General features: G+C 38.0%; 2 protein-coding genes and 1 long non-coding RNA gene across 10 annotated transcripts; 1 reads left to right on the top strand and 2 right to left on the bottom strand.

Annotated features, from left to right (window-relative positions):
• Positions 1-2,117: 2,117 nt before the first annotated feature.
• On the bottom strand, positions 2,118-3,197 carry LOC148846448 (uncharacterized). Its single transcript, XR_016102394.1, has 3 exons — positions 2,956-3,197; positions 2,757-2,879; positions 2,118-2,619 (listed from the first exon to the last, which is right to left on the bottom strand). It is a non-coding gene; the product is annotated as an uncharacterized LOC148846448 (long non-coding RNA).
• A 3,344-nt stretch (positions 3,198-6,541) lies between these two features.
• Positions 6,542-9,830, bottom strand: LOC148846447 (pentatricopeptide repeat-containing protein At5g27110-like). Its single transcript, XM_088952983.1, has one exon. It carries the CDS (start codon positions 9,100-9,102, stop codon positions 7,651-7,653), a length of 1,452 nt encoding a protein of 483 aa, XP_088809109.1. The 5' UTR covers positions 9,103-9,830; the 3' UTR covers positions 6,542-7,650.
• A 158-nt stretch (positions 9,831-9,988) lies between these two features.
• LOC148846446 (L10-interacting MYB domain-containing protein-like) lies at positions 9,989-15,694 on the top strand. 8 transcript variants are annotated; one of them, XM_088952985.1, is made up of 7 exons: positions 9,989-10,278; positions 10,547-10,589; positions 10,881-10,985; positions 13,048-13,367; positions 13,463-14,739; positions 14,830-15,064; positions 15,152-15,694. In XM_088952985.1, exons 5-7 carry the CDS (start codon positions 14,257-14,259, stop codon positions 15,607-15,609), a joined length of 1,176 nt encoding a protein of 391 aa, XP_088809111.1. In that variant the 5' UTR covers positions 9,989-10,278; positions 10,547-10,589; positions 10,881-10,985; positions 13,048-13,367; positions 13,463-14,256; the 3' UTR covers positions 15,610-15,694. The 8 variants fall into 8 exon arrangements, with proteins under 8 accessions (XP_088809111.1, XP_088809114.1, XP_088809112.1 ...); XM_088952986.1 differs by lacking the exon at positions 13,048-13,367 and having other exon boundaries at positions 10,145-10,278; positions 14,253-14,739; XM_088952990.1 differs by lacking the exons at positions 14,830-15,064; positions 15,152-15,694 and adding an exon at positions 11,214-11,617 and having other exon boundaries at positions 10,145-10,278; positions 13,463-14,197.
• The last annotated feature ends 224 nt before the right edge of the window (positions 15,695-15,918 follow it).

Raw genomic sequence — 15,918 nt, 5'->3', positions numbered from 1 at the left:
CTTATTGATCCGGGCGCAAGATTTCGGTACCAGGTGTGGGCCACCCCTTTGAAGGTGGTGGAAAAAGCCACGCACATACAGGATTCACTAGCTCTTGCATGGTGCTTCTGGGACTGAAAGGCGTCCACATGATCATTCGGATCGAAGGATCCATCGTACTTATTCAGAGGAGGGAGCTTGAAGTCCCTTGACATGGGGACAATAAGAAGTTATGGTGACAGGGGGGGAGGAACTGAAAGGAGAGGAGTAGCCTTTACTTCATCTGAGCTTACCTCCTCCTGACCTCTGTGCTCGGGCAAGACGCGAGTAGCAGTTCGGCGAGCTCATCGGCGCCTCTACTGCTGCTTCGTCGGCTCAGCGTTGGTGCTGCTTTCTTCAGTATTACCTAGCTTGATGGGCTCGGACTGCTGATAGTAGCTCTGAACCGAAGGCCCTTGCCTGTAATCTATGGCTAGGACCTCAAACTGGTTTTCTACGAGCGGGAGATCGAAATGGAAGTGCCGAGGTGATGTGGGCTTGATCCGGCTGGGAGGCCCCCGACCTGCCTGCAGGCTGCAAGGCGGGGGTGGCTGGTCTCTCCTTCCTGCCATGAGACGAGGCTTGGCTTTTGGAAGGATTATGGGTTTGAGAGGCCTCCCCTCGACGAGGACGTTCGCTCCGGCGGGACGACTTGGTTTGTTTTGAGGGTGGATGTCGGGGAGGGAGTGGCTGCTGGGCCTAAGGCAGTGAGGGGAACTGGTCCTGGTATTGGTACTGATAAACTTGATACAACACTTGCTGCTGGTAGAGTTGGAACTGTTGGAACCGCTACATCTAAGCCTGTATAGCTTGCACGCACTGTACTAGATCCTCTAACTGGTTTTGGTTGCTCGTTGAGGGAACAACGGAAGGTTCAACGAAGGTTGCTCCAATCGCGGAAGGGAGTGGAGCGTTCACGGGTGCCACTGTGAGGGGCACGTTCAAGTTGGGAATTCTGTCCATAGAGATGGGAACAATGAATTGTTCAATGCAGACAGTTGGGAGCTGGGATTGTTCCCCTGAAGCGTTTTGGTAGATACCGCGCCCGGAATTACTTGAAGAAGCCATGGATGCTAAGTTTTCAGAGAGAGAGTTGCAGAGATTAGAGGAAGGCTTTTTGAAGCATTCCCACAGACGGCGCCAAATGATGCTGCTCGATCCGGGCACTCCTAGTTGGCAGTTGACTGGCTCCTAGATGGCGACGGACCGTACCTGAGAAGAAGATGGTGAAGGATTCCTAGGGGACTTGCCCAATGGGAATACTCCAATGCTTAAGTTAGAACGCTTCTGAGAGCAGTAAAGAGTGCAAAGAAGACTAAGAGTGCAAGTAGCGTTAGATCAATGAGAGTTCGAGGTTTACTCAAGATTAGATCAAGATATGTTCAAGATACCTTTTTCCCTTCGACCATGGGGCTCTTAAATATGGGCGTTCTTGACAAATCGGGCGTAACCGCCACTGAACCTCTGTCGCATCCGTTATTTACTAGGGCTGCGCAGGTAACCGTTGCAGAGTACTATCCAATCGGATGAGTGACATGTCCCGGGAGGACAGACACGCCACCACCTGTCGAGAGACGTGGGTGCAGTCTGCCGGGCTGGCAGGGACTACGCCGTCAGTCAGGAGACGTGGTGCAGTCTGACGAGTACGGTCTTGTCAGATAGAAGCTTCCTGAAAGCGTTACATTGCTTAACAGCGAGCTGCCTTGTAGCGATCTATCATGTTACGAGCTACCTTGTAGCGATCTCCTAGGGGCACTTCGAGGCGATTCCTCTCGAGGTTGTCTTTGGGGTAGTTTTCTTGCCTAAGTACCAGAGTGAGCTGGTTATCGTAGCTCGCGAGCTGGGATAGACTTGTCTTGGAGCATTCCCCTTCAATACGTCAGGGGTCCTCGAGCTCGTGTTTTAGCGAGCTGTAACGTAGCGAACTGTCTTGCAAGTTTGTTACTTAGTCGCAGTCAGAACGTTGTGCTGAGTTGTTACTTCTGTTGAGTCATGTCTATGTGTCACCTTTTCAAAGGGTCGGGTCAAATTAACTATTGTATTAAAAAAGAAAAGGCAAGTATGAGAGAGAGAGAGAGAAGAGAGAGAGAGAGAGAGACTTTGAACGAGATTTTAGTAGAGATTAAAGACTACTGGATAATCTTATTTACAATTCAAAAGCATAAAATGCATTCCTGAGTCGATCATTTGGTCCATTTGTTTTTCATTATCAGTATTACAGTATTACAGAGAAGAGAAGAAGTGATTTGTGCAGCATCAGTTTCAGATACGCTGGCCTCTGCTTTACAAGCTAACATCTTCACCATCGAAGTTGGCAAGCCGGAGAAGGCCATAGGTATAACATTAGAGAAGCGAGCGAGTTCTCCGAATCCCGCAACTCGGAATATATTGTCGCATATGTTCACTTTCCCTGTAACTGTTCCTTGGATGAATTCAAAGTGGCATGCTTTACCTTCTACCTGCCCACCCGCTTATAATATCTACACGACCATCCATTCTTGGAGAGAAACTCACACGCCATGACCTCCCTTTAGGATCCAACAGCACTGTTTTTCCCTTGCCTGTGATCCCAACTTTTCTTGCTATAGCCTTTGGAACAACCTTAATTATTTCATCATCCAACACAAATTAACCAAAAGGGCGATCAGATCAGATGTGAAGAAAACAAAATTAAAGTAATTACATTTTCAGAATTTTCGTTTTTTTTTGGTGAATAAAATATAAGGACCAGAACTCACCATATGGCTTCTTCTGGACTTTCCACAAAGTGCGGCTTTCCACAAAGTGCTGCGAAATGTGGAAATTCTGTTTTGTACGAAGATGCAGCTTCAATGGCCTCACTTCTTGGTTGCCAGCGCCACCTGCAAAAAGTTATATCGATATTTATCAGGTTTTGCGAAATCAATGCACAGTTAGGAAGATTCGAAGTAAAGTTACCGTTTCCCTTGCTAGAAACAATTGCTTTCATGCTGGATTTGGCCATTGATTTGCCACACTTGTCCATCTTTGGGTGAGAACGACTATTTCTCAGAGAACGGCCAATATCTTTGGAGAATACCTGGTCAAGATGAATTCACCGGAGCGGTCGCCGGTGCCGGATAAGGAGAACTCGGGTGAGGGGAGAAGAATGGGGTCAGGGAAGGCCAGTTCAAGCACGCGGGAATGTAGAAATGAGTAAATGAGGGTTTTGACTTGGTTTTGGGTTAGTTTTGAGGTTAACGGTCGTCTCGTTAGCCCGCACGTGGGAATGCCGACCGCGTGTGAAAGGACGGATGGCGGACGCTTGGCGTGTGGGGGGTGGGGCGCAGATTTGAACTCATAACTATACGAACTATACCCTACAATTGCATCTCAGTCAGTTGGTCATGTCAAAAGTCTACCAAAATAAATATATTAATATTTTTCTAAAAATTTTTCTTTTATTTATTTAACTTTTACGTATACATTAAAAGTTTTTCTTAGTTCCGATCGGTTTGAAGTCGGATTACAAGGTCAAAAACCGCAGCTAAACCAAATTGTCCGGTTCTACCATTTTTTAAACTAAAACCGACCGGTCTTTTTTTAGAATTGACCATGTTGGATCAGGTTGGTTCGGTTTGGTCGATTTAGTCGGTTTACAATATATTATGAACAACCCTAGTCCATGGTATAGAAATTGGGTCATTGTGTGTGTTTCTTCAAAAACGGATATGATATGTCTTGTATTGAATATTTTAATACTTAGTTTAGCAACACCATATATTCTTTAGTATGATTTCAAGGTTTAAAGTATCAGAAATGCTAAGTGTATCAGAAAGGCAATTTTAAGAGATGTGTCGGGTTATGTCTTGGATACACATGTGTATCGGAGAAAAACTAAGATATGCATAAATATGATTGGAAACGCTATAAATACTTTAATAAATCATAAAAATACATCAATAACATGAAATATAAGACCGTAATGAGGTGTATATACATTAAAGTAATATATTCTAATGGTTTTATGAGAAAATATATTGTAGTTAATTATAATTTCATTAAAAATCCTTTGGTTAACTATAATTTATAAATTATAATTCTTAAGTTTTAATGTTTTATGGGATGGGAAAAACCCAAATCTCCTATCAAACCATAATACATGCACTAGCACAAATTTTAAGTGAAAATATAATTATTAATTATTTATATTTAAATAATTGTTTTTTATTATTTATTTCCAAAAAATAAATAAACATTATGTCATAAATTAAAAGAATAGTTATTAAAGAATAAATTTCAATTGATTTGTGGATATGATAGATCATCCATAGAATTATAATGTATTTAATCATTGTGATCAAATGATAACATATAATTAATTAATTAATTAATTTTTAATTTTAAAATATAAAAAAATAATTATTAAAGAAAATTTTTAATTGGTCTGTGGATATGATAGATCATCCATAGAATTATAATATATTCAATTGTTGTGATCAAATGATAAAATATAATTAATTATTATTTATTTTTTAATTCTAAAAAAATAAAAAATAAAAAAAATATATTAGAGAATAAATTTCCAATTGCTCTATGGATATGATAGATAACTAAAACCTATTTATTCTTTATAGGTAGAGAAAAAATTATATTTTCAAATATTTTGTTAATTTGTATTTTTTCCAAATATCTTCATGAAATTTCCATAAATCTATTTATAATACAAAAAAGTGATTTTGAATACAAGAAATGTAGATCAAAATAAATTTAAATATTCAAGAAAAAAATAAATCACAAGATATTATAAAAAATTAAAAAACTTACCTATTTTTGCCATATTTTTCAAAATTTGAAAAATCTTAAAAGAAGTAATGATTCACACTTGTTTTTTTTTTTTCACTAACAATACACCCCTGACACCATCCGATATGAGTCTGATACACATGAAAAAAGACAAGACGCCTGATTTCTATGCATATCTCATATCTGCTTTTCAAAGATACAATACCATACACCCCATATCGGGCATATCATATCAAAATTTTAAACCTTATATGATTTTAATAAGGAACCATTACTTGATGTAATTATAAAATCTTGGGGTGACAAGTACAATAATGGGTTTGAGTTTGAGAGCAGCCACTTTATGACAAAAACAATGACAAACGTTAGAACTGTATCCAATCTACCTTCTCAAGAGCTGAGAACAATTTTGGGTTGGTAATGCCTTTTCTTACTATGATTTTAATAAGTACGATTTAAGAGAGCTGATAATAGGATTAGCAATTCAGCATGGGATTCAACAGAGTAAAATAACAGAAATTAATGGGGTTATATTGCTCATATTAGTAGGGCATCTATAGGTACTACATTTGTCTGAGCGTTAGGCTATCAGCCAATATCAAATTCAATCCCATGCAAACCCCACGCTATATCAATCCAAAAATCAATACATGTATAGATATCCTAAACTTTCGTTAATACTTTTAAAAATGTAAAATAAGTATATATCCAGCTTATTAAGTTGAAACGAGATTTCTATTTTCCATTAAAAAAATTCATTATCCAATGTTGGTCCTAACTATTCAATGTGTATCTTAATCACAATGTATCTTTTAAAACTGTCTTGCATTGAGAATATCTCCATACTTATGTGCTTTGTTTCATGAGAAGATATTCCCAATGCAAGGTTGGGAAAGGCTGTTAGAACAGTGTGGGCACAGGTTTGCTCTGATGGAAGCCAAATAGCCGGTTAGCCAAAAAATGACAAACACGATAGCAGACGGTATACATTATTGGGACCATTAAGGTTGTGTTTGGATTGAACTCCCCCATTCTTTATCTACCTTTTCTTTCAAGCCAAACACAGCATAAGTGGAAAATTAAGAAATTCGATAGTTGGTAAGGCTGATGTCATGAGAGTCATTGAGTCACTTGGACAAGGAGATGAAGTCGTCATTGTTGGATAATTAGCATTATCATATATACAAATGCATTTTTCTGATATCAATATCTCAAGCACAATATTACAATGAAATAAATATTTAATAAAGTATAGAGCAATTGAAGGGAAAAAAAACTACCAGAAAATTGAACAATTAGTTAACAAATAACTGATCTAAACATGCAACTCATAGAGAATTTGGATTTTAGAAGTTGAGATGACAAACCAGATTGGATATAAGACTGCGATACTCTTATGATCTTATATCAATGGTTCAACCTTCTTTCCATAAGGCAATTTTCAGTTCAATAGCACTTTATTAGTAAAAAGAAAAGAAAAGAAAAGAAAAGAAATTGCTATAAAGCCTATATCTTAAAAGCTATTAAAAATAACCAAGAATCAATGCACAAGAAGAAAAATTGAAAGGGGAAGAGCCCCTGTTTCCTTTTTGAGTAATTACAGAAAATACAGATATTGTATTTTGAGAAATCTGCATAAAAGAATAAGCCTTTTGGGTTGTAGGATGCAATTGTTTAGGGTCGGATGACTTTTCTTGAGATGAAAAAGTGGATTAAACCAAGGAAAAAGTGGTCTCTGTTGGTGTAAATGATAAAGGCATAAAGCAACAAAGATGATCATTAAAAAGAGAAGAAAATTAAAGCATGAGAAAGACCTGAATGACTGTTACCTGATCCATACATGTGAGAAGCAACAAAAAATACAGACCAAGAGAGAAAGACGGAGCATTCCATTCTACTGCCTCCTCCTTGGGCATTGCATGACCATTACTGGGCTTAGGCAGTGGCCTACTTTAGATTGTATGACCTCAAGGGGTTGAAAATTTTGAGAGGGCAAAATGGGGTGGAAAGTGTTGGGTGGGTGAAAAAAAGTGGGTTTTTCTGAAGCAGCAGGTTTTCCCCTCTATTATAATAATAAGGATATAAATATTGATCTCAATATCCTTAATGAGATTATGGGACAATCTCCTAAAACATTGATTAATTGTTCCAGTGTTCTAGCATTAAATCTCTGTACATCTGTTCTTTAAGCACAGTATCCTCACTACCAAAACCGAACAAAAGCACCTGCCCCCACTAAAATGGTGAAAGGGATAGGATCTCACAGCACAATTTCCTGAATGACAGCTTCAATAACAAACTTGTAAGGAGGGTGCCAATCACATAAATATGAATATTGTTGAATATTCTGATATTTGATTACTCTTGAGTATTAATCAAACAAACTTCTAGAGTAAGCCTCACTGTGGTTCCAAAGATTATGTTACTTCTGTTCATCTGTGTCATGTAATGCAGATATCTCAGGAATATAACCTGCTTGTTTAATATATAATCTTCTTGAGCTCCTTCAACTTCAGATAGATCCGGATAGTCTGTGGGTTGGACTGATTTCTCATCACAAATTAGATCACTTTATCGTTCTGATGTTCTCTGCATTTCTCAAATCCCACTAATTGCATGCACATTTTATAGAAGAACAAATACTGTGTCATCTGATGGGTCCAACTTAAGAAGATGCTTGGAATCTCTCCTACCAAGCTCCAAATTACCATGGATTTTGGGTGCAGAGAATAAACTCCTCCAAACAATGTTGTTTGGTGGGACTAACATTTCCTTTATAAACCTTTTGGCATCAGTGAATCTCCCTGATTTTCCAAGGAGGTCAAGCATGCAGACACAATGCTCTATTCCAGGTGTGACACCAAACTCTTAAGTCATTGAAGAATAATATGCAAGACCCTCATCCACTAAACCTCCACGATTACATGCAGAGAGAAGTGAAACAAAAGTGACATGGTCTGGGTTTTGTCCCAGTTGTACCATTTCATGAAAACTTTCCCTAGCTTTGTTGAAATATCCGTGTCTTGCAAATCCTGATATCAATATATTCCATGATATTCGTGATCTTCTGCTTGGTTCCGGAAGTAACTTAAGAACATCATCCATCTTTCCACATTTCCCATACATGTCCATTGCTGCATCTATAACATGGAGGTTAGAGTTGAACCCAAGCTTAATAACAAGATCATGAAGTTGTTGGCCTTTCTCCAATATTGCCAAGATAGCACTAGCTGCAAGCCCTCCAGATAAGCTGAATTGATCCAACTCCAATCCTGCACGACGCAGATCCACAATAAGTTTCAGAGCTTCCTCACAACAGCCATGATGGGAATTTACAGCAATAATTGCATTCCGTGATACAATATTTTTATTAAGCAATCTATCAAAAATGAAATTGCTTGAATCTAGATTACCACACTTGGCATAAATTGTTAGCAGAGAAATCTTAAGATAATTATCCATTTCCAATCCAGTTAAAATTGTGTAGGCATGGATTAGCATCCCATATTTCAACAGATCATTTGGAGTGAGGCAAGCGCCAAGAATAATCACCATGGTAATAAAGTCTGCAATCGTTCCCTGTGCTCTCATCAATTTCAAGGTTTTTATTGCCTCCCCCGGTTCTTTGTTCTCAATATAACCCCCTATTAGTGCCTTCCATGTAACCACATCAGGCTTGGGCATTGCTTGGAAAACCAGTTTGGCTACTCTCATTGTGCCACACTTTCCATACATGGTGACTAGTGCATTCCCCAAAAGCAAATTATCATGTAGCGAAGCTCGGATTATAAGGGCATGCAGGGTCTTTCCATGGATCAGAGTTGCGGGACTAGCACATGCAGCCAAGGCATTAGCAAAGGTTATATGGTTTATTATTTTGCTTGTCCTAGATAATTCTGACAAGAGCGTTAGGACACCTTGGTAGTTCTCGTCTTGTGCATAGCAAGCGATCATGGAATTCCATGAAACTAAGTCTTTCTCAGGCATCTCTTGAAACAACAGCTCAGCATCTTCAGATTTTCCACACTCAGAATACAGAGTAATAAGAGTGCTTCCAACATAAAAAACTGAATCCAGTCTAACTTTAACAGCTAGACCATGAATTCCCATGCCCCACTTCAGATATTCAATGAAACTACAAGCTGAAACCAAACTAGACAATGTAACAGAATTGGGTTTCACAGTAGCATGACGGATCTGATTAAAGTATCTTAGTGATTCCTCATAAAATATATTATGTGAATATGAAGATATCATTGAATTCCATGATATTGTATCACGTTCCTCCATCTGATAAAAAATGTTGCATGCATCTTCCATACTCCCAACACTGCCAAACAAGAATATAAGAGAATTGGCAACAGAAACATTAGAACCTGACGACCTAGTGATTCATCCTCGAGCAACCCACATGAACTAATCACTGTCGCCAAAGAGTTCTCATTGCAACTAAGTCCTTCAACATCAAATAATAGTCCTGCTTTAAGAACACCACCATGAATTTGGAATCCTTGACAGACTATCGAAGCAGACCTGTTACAAGTATCAAACTGGCTATCACATACCCATTAGGACTGATGCCCCGATTCTCCATTTCACCAAACAATTCAATTGCTTCTGTGTATAAGCCCACTCCAACATAACCAGATATCATGATATACCACGACGCCTTGTTTCTTTGAGGCATCTTATCAAACAATATCCGGGCAACATATATATTCCCAAATTTTCAATACATATTTATCAGTGTATTCGAATGGAAGATTCTTAAATGGATTCGTTCCTTGATACAAATCGCATGTACAATTCTCCCAGTAATTAAACTGGTATTTTCTGAGAATCCCTTTTTAGCCAAAGGCAGCGATTTCTGGGTTTGAGTGGCAAGAAAGCATTTGAACTCCCTGGTTGACGGGCTCTTTTTCTCTGCATAGTACAGACGTTGGTTGGTCTTTAGAGTGGTTTTGAAGGGAAAGGAGGGAGAAAGGGGAGGTGGAGAAGGAGAATGCCGCTGTCTTTAGCCTGAGAACTGAAAGTTTCTTACTACACATCAGTACATCACAATCTCTCTCTCTCACATTGTTATACATTTATGGGGTGGGTCCCACCGGTCATTTGGGTCGTTGATCGTGCTAATTATAGGACGTTGGATTTGGATAAAGATGTCTCTACTGTATGGTTTAAACTCTGAAGTTCCAACACTAGACCTTGGAGGAGATTCACGGGGATCAGGCATGGATTGGTGGGCCCAGGTTGGTGGGTGGTATTCTAATTGCTGTCACACCTGCCATTCGATTGTGATCGACTGTGAGACGTAGGATTGGAATAAAGATGTGAATCTTTTCACGGCCACTTCTACCCTCTTAAGAGCTTCAGCATTTCTTCATCGGGGGTTGCACGGAGGTGCAGAACTCCTCCTCTCTCTTCTTCTTCGTCATCTTCATCTTCATTGTCTTCTTCTTCTCCTCTCTCTGTGCCTGCGCGTGTACAGCTGAGCTGGTAATAAAAGGGGCTTTCACCATTTTTCTTCTTATTCTTCCTCCTCTTCTTTCTCTTCTTCTTCTTCTGATGGCTGTAGGGTGTGGCTCTCTCGCTCTCTCTAAAGTTCTTCTTCTCTGTTCCTTGTTATGTCGCGTTGTCCTTTAATTTGAAATTTCTGTTTCTTATGGAGGTCTTGGGTGTCCTCTCGTCGGGCATTATGAGTTAAATTCTCTGTATTTGTTCCTTACTCGCCGGACTAGGGTTTTGATCTAGTTTCTTGTTTCAGGTTTTGATCGCCCGCGAACAGTTGTACGAAGGAGAAGAAGCAGGTTAGGAGTGATTTTTTGTTTTCTTTAATTCCTTCTTTAATTACTTTTAAGTTAGGTTTTGTTTCGTACCCACAGTTTGAGATTTCTTAATTGCTTTTATTTCAATAGGTTGATACGTATACTGTGCCTAGTTCAGGTTATTTTGATTTTTCTCCTTGATATAATCCACGATTTTTTTTTTTTTTGGAACTGAAATGGGTTTTTGTTTATGTGTCATCTTCTGTTTCTTTTAGTGGAAACTGATGTCCTGTCTCTCGTCTTGTCCGACTTTGTTCTTGCTGTGTCCAACAGATATTTGAACTCGCTGGGGAGGAGAACCCCTTAAATACGCTGTTGGGATTTGCTTCTGGGGAATCCATCTCATCATTTGCTGGGAAATTTGGATCTTTCCCCGAGGTTGTAAGTTATTTCCGTTCTTTGAGCTTGTCTGTTCCGCTTTTACTTTCTGCCATTTGTCCTTATGCGTTTCCTTTTCATTTCTTTTTTTCTCTTTTCCTTCTCCCCCCTCTTTATTCGGTTTATATTCTTGAGATTTTCTTCTTACTTAAGCTCTGTATAGGCTGCTACTTTCCAATTTTAGAAATCAGATTAACTAGTTTGTCCTTGGATATGAACCTTTTAAAGGGGTATTTTAAACTGGGAATGAGTGCTACTGTACGAGTGTTCTTCATTTCTATTGGTTGCTGAAACGGTACAATATGAGTCTGTCTTAGTAAGTGTCAGTTGTTGGCATGTACCGTGGCAACTGGCAAGTCCAGATGTGCTCATAAGGGGTTATGTTTTTGAATGTCTGGATCATCTGCTTTCCCTCTTGCTTTACTTGTCTGGTGCGCTCAGGAGATGAAGACACGCAGGCCTTAACCATTGAAGACATGGTGAAGATCAGTCACTATTCATGCGAGTCTTTGCACAACGGAACACTATCTGACTGCTTCACAATGTCAATGCGTACTTGATCTTCACTTTGTGCTTCACCGGTGAAGACCGATGTGTTTTCATGTCTTGAAGGGGCCAGAGAAGTGCAACAGGTGACATAATTTCCAAATTTGACACCTCCTCCCACAAAAAATAATAAATAAATAAATAAATAAATGAAAGTGACGTTGATTGAATTAATTGATAATGTATCTGAGCTATCAATCATCAAAAATACTTTCATGATATATTTTTTTGATCAGCAACACAAAAATATAATACCTTCCCGATATTCATGATCAATAGTGTACACTGTGCAAAAGTTATATGTAGAATATTGTATAATTCTTTTGTGAATCCATCATAGGATATTGTTAGATTTGGATGTCAATAGCATATAAACAATCATACCCATTTGATATGATATAGTTCCTTTTTGTTATTTTTTAAGGGAGTAAGAGGGGCATTGAAGAGTATTGATTGACATAGAGGTGCATCAGGTTTATGGAGCTGTTAAACCAAAATATTTGAAAACTCTTAACGGCTATCTGATTGGAATGAGTAATGAATTGACCATACATTATATTTGTTCCAGTCTGGGGGGAGTTGAAGAGTTGCAGTTGACATAAGTGCATCAGATATATGGTTTTTTACACCATAATGTTTGGGAAACTTCAACAACCATCAGACTGGAACAAGAGGTGGACCCATATTCCAATATTTATCGAAAAAAAAAAAAAACAATATACATATTCCAATCTCTTGGTTTCAAGACAGGAGATCCCATGATATGTTGTTTTGTTTGGGTTAGGCTGGACAAGCTGATTTTGTATATAGAATGGGAGTAAGTTGGACTGCCAATTCTATGGCCAAGGCGAGTACATAATCAACAAAAGGGAATCTGATTAACCAACCCTCTAGCATTGGAAGCAAGATTCAAAGATGCTCTGATCTGATGAATGGCATTGGACACTTGAATTCTTACTTACATGTTACTGCATAAAATTGATTGTTGAATTCAGAATGAACAAGTTAGAGCTTTAGAGGGCAATGGTTTGTTTGAAATACCTTATTGCCATTTAGTTAGAATGAATGGTTGTAAGTTCAAAACAATCCTATTGGGTATTGGAGCGTAGCAGATATTCCAAGCTGACGTGAGTATGAACAATCATCTATGTCATACTTGTTTTGACCTACAGTGGATAAGCATTCCTTATAGCGTGAGGTGGATGAGAACCACGAATGTATTACTTGAAAAGATCAACAGATTGCCCAATTACCCCATTTACTTGCATCTTTCTCAAGTGTTGCCATAGATGAACAGAAAATATCCTTCCATGTGTTTGTCTTTTACATTCTTTGGGTGTTATTTCACTCTTCATCCATGGATGCATTGGTTTCTTTCTTTTTTCTTATTTTGAGGGTACTTTTCCCTTGCTACATGTTGGACGACAAAAGGTTGTCAAACAGATGGAAATTATAGATGTATGATGATTAGGTAATGGATTTTGACTGGACCATACTGGTTATGTTGATTTCATAGGGATGGCTTCCGATGAGGTGGATAGAATGAATTGGACACCAGAGCTTACAAAATTCATTATTGACAAGGTCCTTGAGGATAAAAATGCTACAGGGAAGAAAGGAGGGAACTTAACAAAATCAACCTGCAATAAGATCGTTGCAGCACTCAAAAATGAAAAGAGGGTACATGTTACCAACAAACAAGTCAAGAATCGTTGGGATTACTTAAAGAAGAAATACGAAATATGGTCCCGGATGTTTAAAAAACCGGGGCGTGGGTACAATCCTGTGACCAACACATTTGATTGGCCTGATGAAGTTTGGGATGAGTATTTGAAGGTAACTGTGAATCTTCTCACATATGTTTAATAATATTTGTTGCTAAATTGGAACAAGTGTTTAACATTGTGGTGGCCACATTAATTGTATGACAGGCAAACCCGGATGCGAGACAATTTCGCAATGCCGGATTGCAGTTTGCAAATGAGTTGAGAGCTTTATTTGATGATGTAGTAGCCACTGGAGAAATGGGATGGGGTCCATCTAAAGAAGGAATGCCAGAGGATGTTGTAGGATCATCCAATAATACACCAGCAGAAGGTATATCACAGGTAGCTGTTGGCCTTGATTTAGATGTCCCTATTACACCATTGGCACAAATGCCTCTACTACAGGAAGAAAACCCAAGGGCTAAGCCTGTTGAGAAACGCCGCAAGAAAGATGAAGATGTGGATATTAGGGCTGAATTGCAGGCATTTTTAGATACCATGTCAACCCAGGATGGGCCCTCCATAGAGCAATGCAATAAGATATTGGATGAACGGACTTCATTAACAGAAGAAGATGATCTGTATGCTGCCGCTCTTGCAGTCTTTTGTGAGAACAAACACTATAGAGAGCAGTGGGTGAAGATGGAATTAAAGCCAGAAAACCTCAAATTGAAGTGGCTTACCATGTTAGCGAAAAAACATGGGTACATTAGCGCTTGATGTTTAACTTTTCAGATGTATTATTTTGTGTGGTATTATGGTTATGTTCACACTGTACGGACCAATAGGTGCTTTAGACACTTGAGGTTTAAACTTTTTGGATGGTTGTATCAAGCTTTTTTATGGTTATGTTCAGTGTCTATGTTTAAATTAATAAATAATATGTTTTGTTTATATTTATTATGGTTGTTTTGAATGTTTTATGTTGAAAGGCAATCTATATATGAATTTTCAGAACCATGAAACCAGAACAGAACAGGTTGTTCGTAATTATAGGGGTGAAACTCATACTGAAGAAGTATTTTGAGAAGCGTAGGATCAAGGAAACAAATATTGCATTTACAGAGAGTGGAGCTGAGTATGTTAAGAGGCTTTTGTTAAGCAACTCAAACATGTGTGAAGAAGTTATGAGAATGAATGGGCAAGTGTTTCTAAACATGTGTGCTTTATTCAGAGAAAAGGGTTGGCTTCAAGATAGCCGGTATATAAGCGTTGAAGAAAAGATGGCAACATTTATATTCACACTGAACCATAACTTAAGAAGCCATTTTGTGAAGCAAAGGTTTAAACACTCTAGTCAAATGATGTCCAAGTATTTTCATGCTGTATTGCGGGCTATGCTACACTTTTCAAAGGAGATGATTATGCCACCTTCTTTTGATGAAGATTCCTTACAATTTCAGACCCATACACAACTAAGACAACTAAGACAAGTATTCAAGGTAAGTAAAAATTATTATAATAATCTATTGGCACAGACAGTTGTGGCTTTCCTATGTCTTAACTTGATGATAATGGCCTTATTTGATTAGGGAGCTGTGGGAGCACTTGATGGAATCTTGGTAAATGCATACATACCTAGAGACAGTCAAATATCATATTTGCCAAGAGGAGGGAGAGTATGTTGTCAAAATGTACTCGCAATTTGTGATTTTAATATGATTTTTACATTTGTATGGGCTGGATGGGAAGGAGCTGCATATGATTCTCAAGTATTAATGGAGACCATGAGTAATCCAGAGAATAACTTTCCACTTCCTCCGTCAGGTGAAATTGTCACATTTAATTTGCATTTATTGTTTTTGAAATTAATATTAATAACATTAATTATTGTGTTTTTTTTTTTTTATACAGATAAATATTACTTGTGTGATGATGCATATATGCATACACGTGGATTTATGACACCATATCGGAATGCACGTTATTGGCTACCTGACTTTCGGAATGGTCCTCATCCTACAACTAAAGAGGAGAAATTTAATTATGCACATGCAAAATTGAGAAATGTTATAGAACGAGCATTTGGGGTATTGAAAGCACGTTTTCCAATTTTGAAGACAATGGCACCTTATGACTTTCCAACACAAAGGAATATCGTTATCGCATGTGTAGCAATACATAACTTTATTCGAAGATCAGCTATTATGGATAAATTGTTTGAACAATATGAGGATGAAGATGTTCAATTAGAATATGACAACATCCAGACTCAAGATATGCCGGTTACTAATGAGGAAACTACACCATTCGATCAAACCTTCATGTACAATTTACGAGACCAAATTGCTAGTGAATTAGTTGTGTTATAACTTAAATATTTCCTATGTTTTTGTATTTTTGAACATTTTTTTTTGGTAAAGTGGAACTTAAATGGATGAATCAATTTTTGTTCCATAACATAGTGCATAGATGAAATGGTTCACGGTTTTAATATTAATTTTTTTTTACCTAGTATACTTGATTAGATTGCTGTATTTTTTTTTATTTTTTATTTTTTATGTATGTGATTCAAAGGTTTTATAGTGGTAATTTTGTCTTTTTATTTTTTCATATGCTTGCAAATTTTAAAACATGTGCAATTTACCCAAAGTTCTTTCGAACAGTTTTTGAATTTAAAT

The sequence above is a fragment of the Nelumbo lutea genome, chromosome 7, assembly GCF_056320005.1.
Source record: "Nelumbo lutea isolate HS-2025 chromosome 7, American lotus-T2T, whole genome shotgun sequence".
Classification (NCBI taxonomy): Eukaryota; Viridiplantae; Streptophyta; class Magnoliopsida; order Proteales; family Nelumbonaceae; genus Nelumbo; species Nelumbo lutea.
The sequence above is the reverse complement of the archived record's forward strand: the minus strand, read 5'-3'. Positions and strand labels throughout refer to the sequence as shown.

Bases quoted from the DNA above. Each gene is read 5' to 3' on its own strand.
- LOC148846447 (XM_088952983.1), bottom strand. From the start codon at position 9,102: ATGGAAGATGCATGCAACATTTTTTATCAGATGGAGGAACGTGATACA.
- LOC148846446 (XM_088952985.1), top strand. From the start codon at position 14,257: ATGAAACCAGAACAGAACAGGTTGTTCGTAATTATAGGGGTGAAACTC. The intron at 14,740-14,829 runs GTAAGTAAAAAT...TTATTTGATTAG, and splicing joins AACTAAGACAAGTATTCAAG to GGAGCTGTGGGAGCACTTGA. The intron at 15,065-15,151 runs GTGAAATTGTCA...TTTTTTATACAG, and splicing joins CTTTCCACTTCCTCCGTCAG to ATAAATATTACTTGTGTGAT.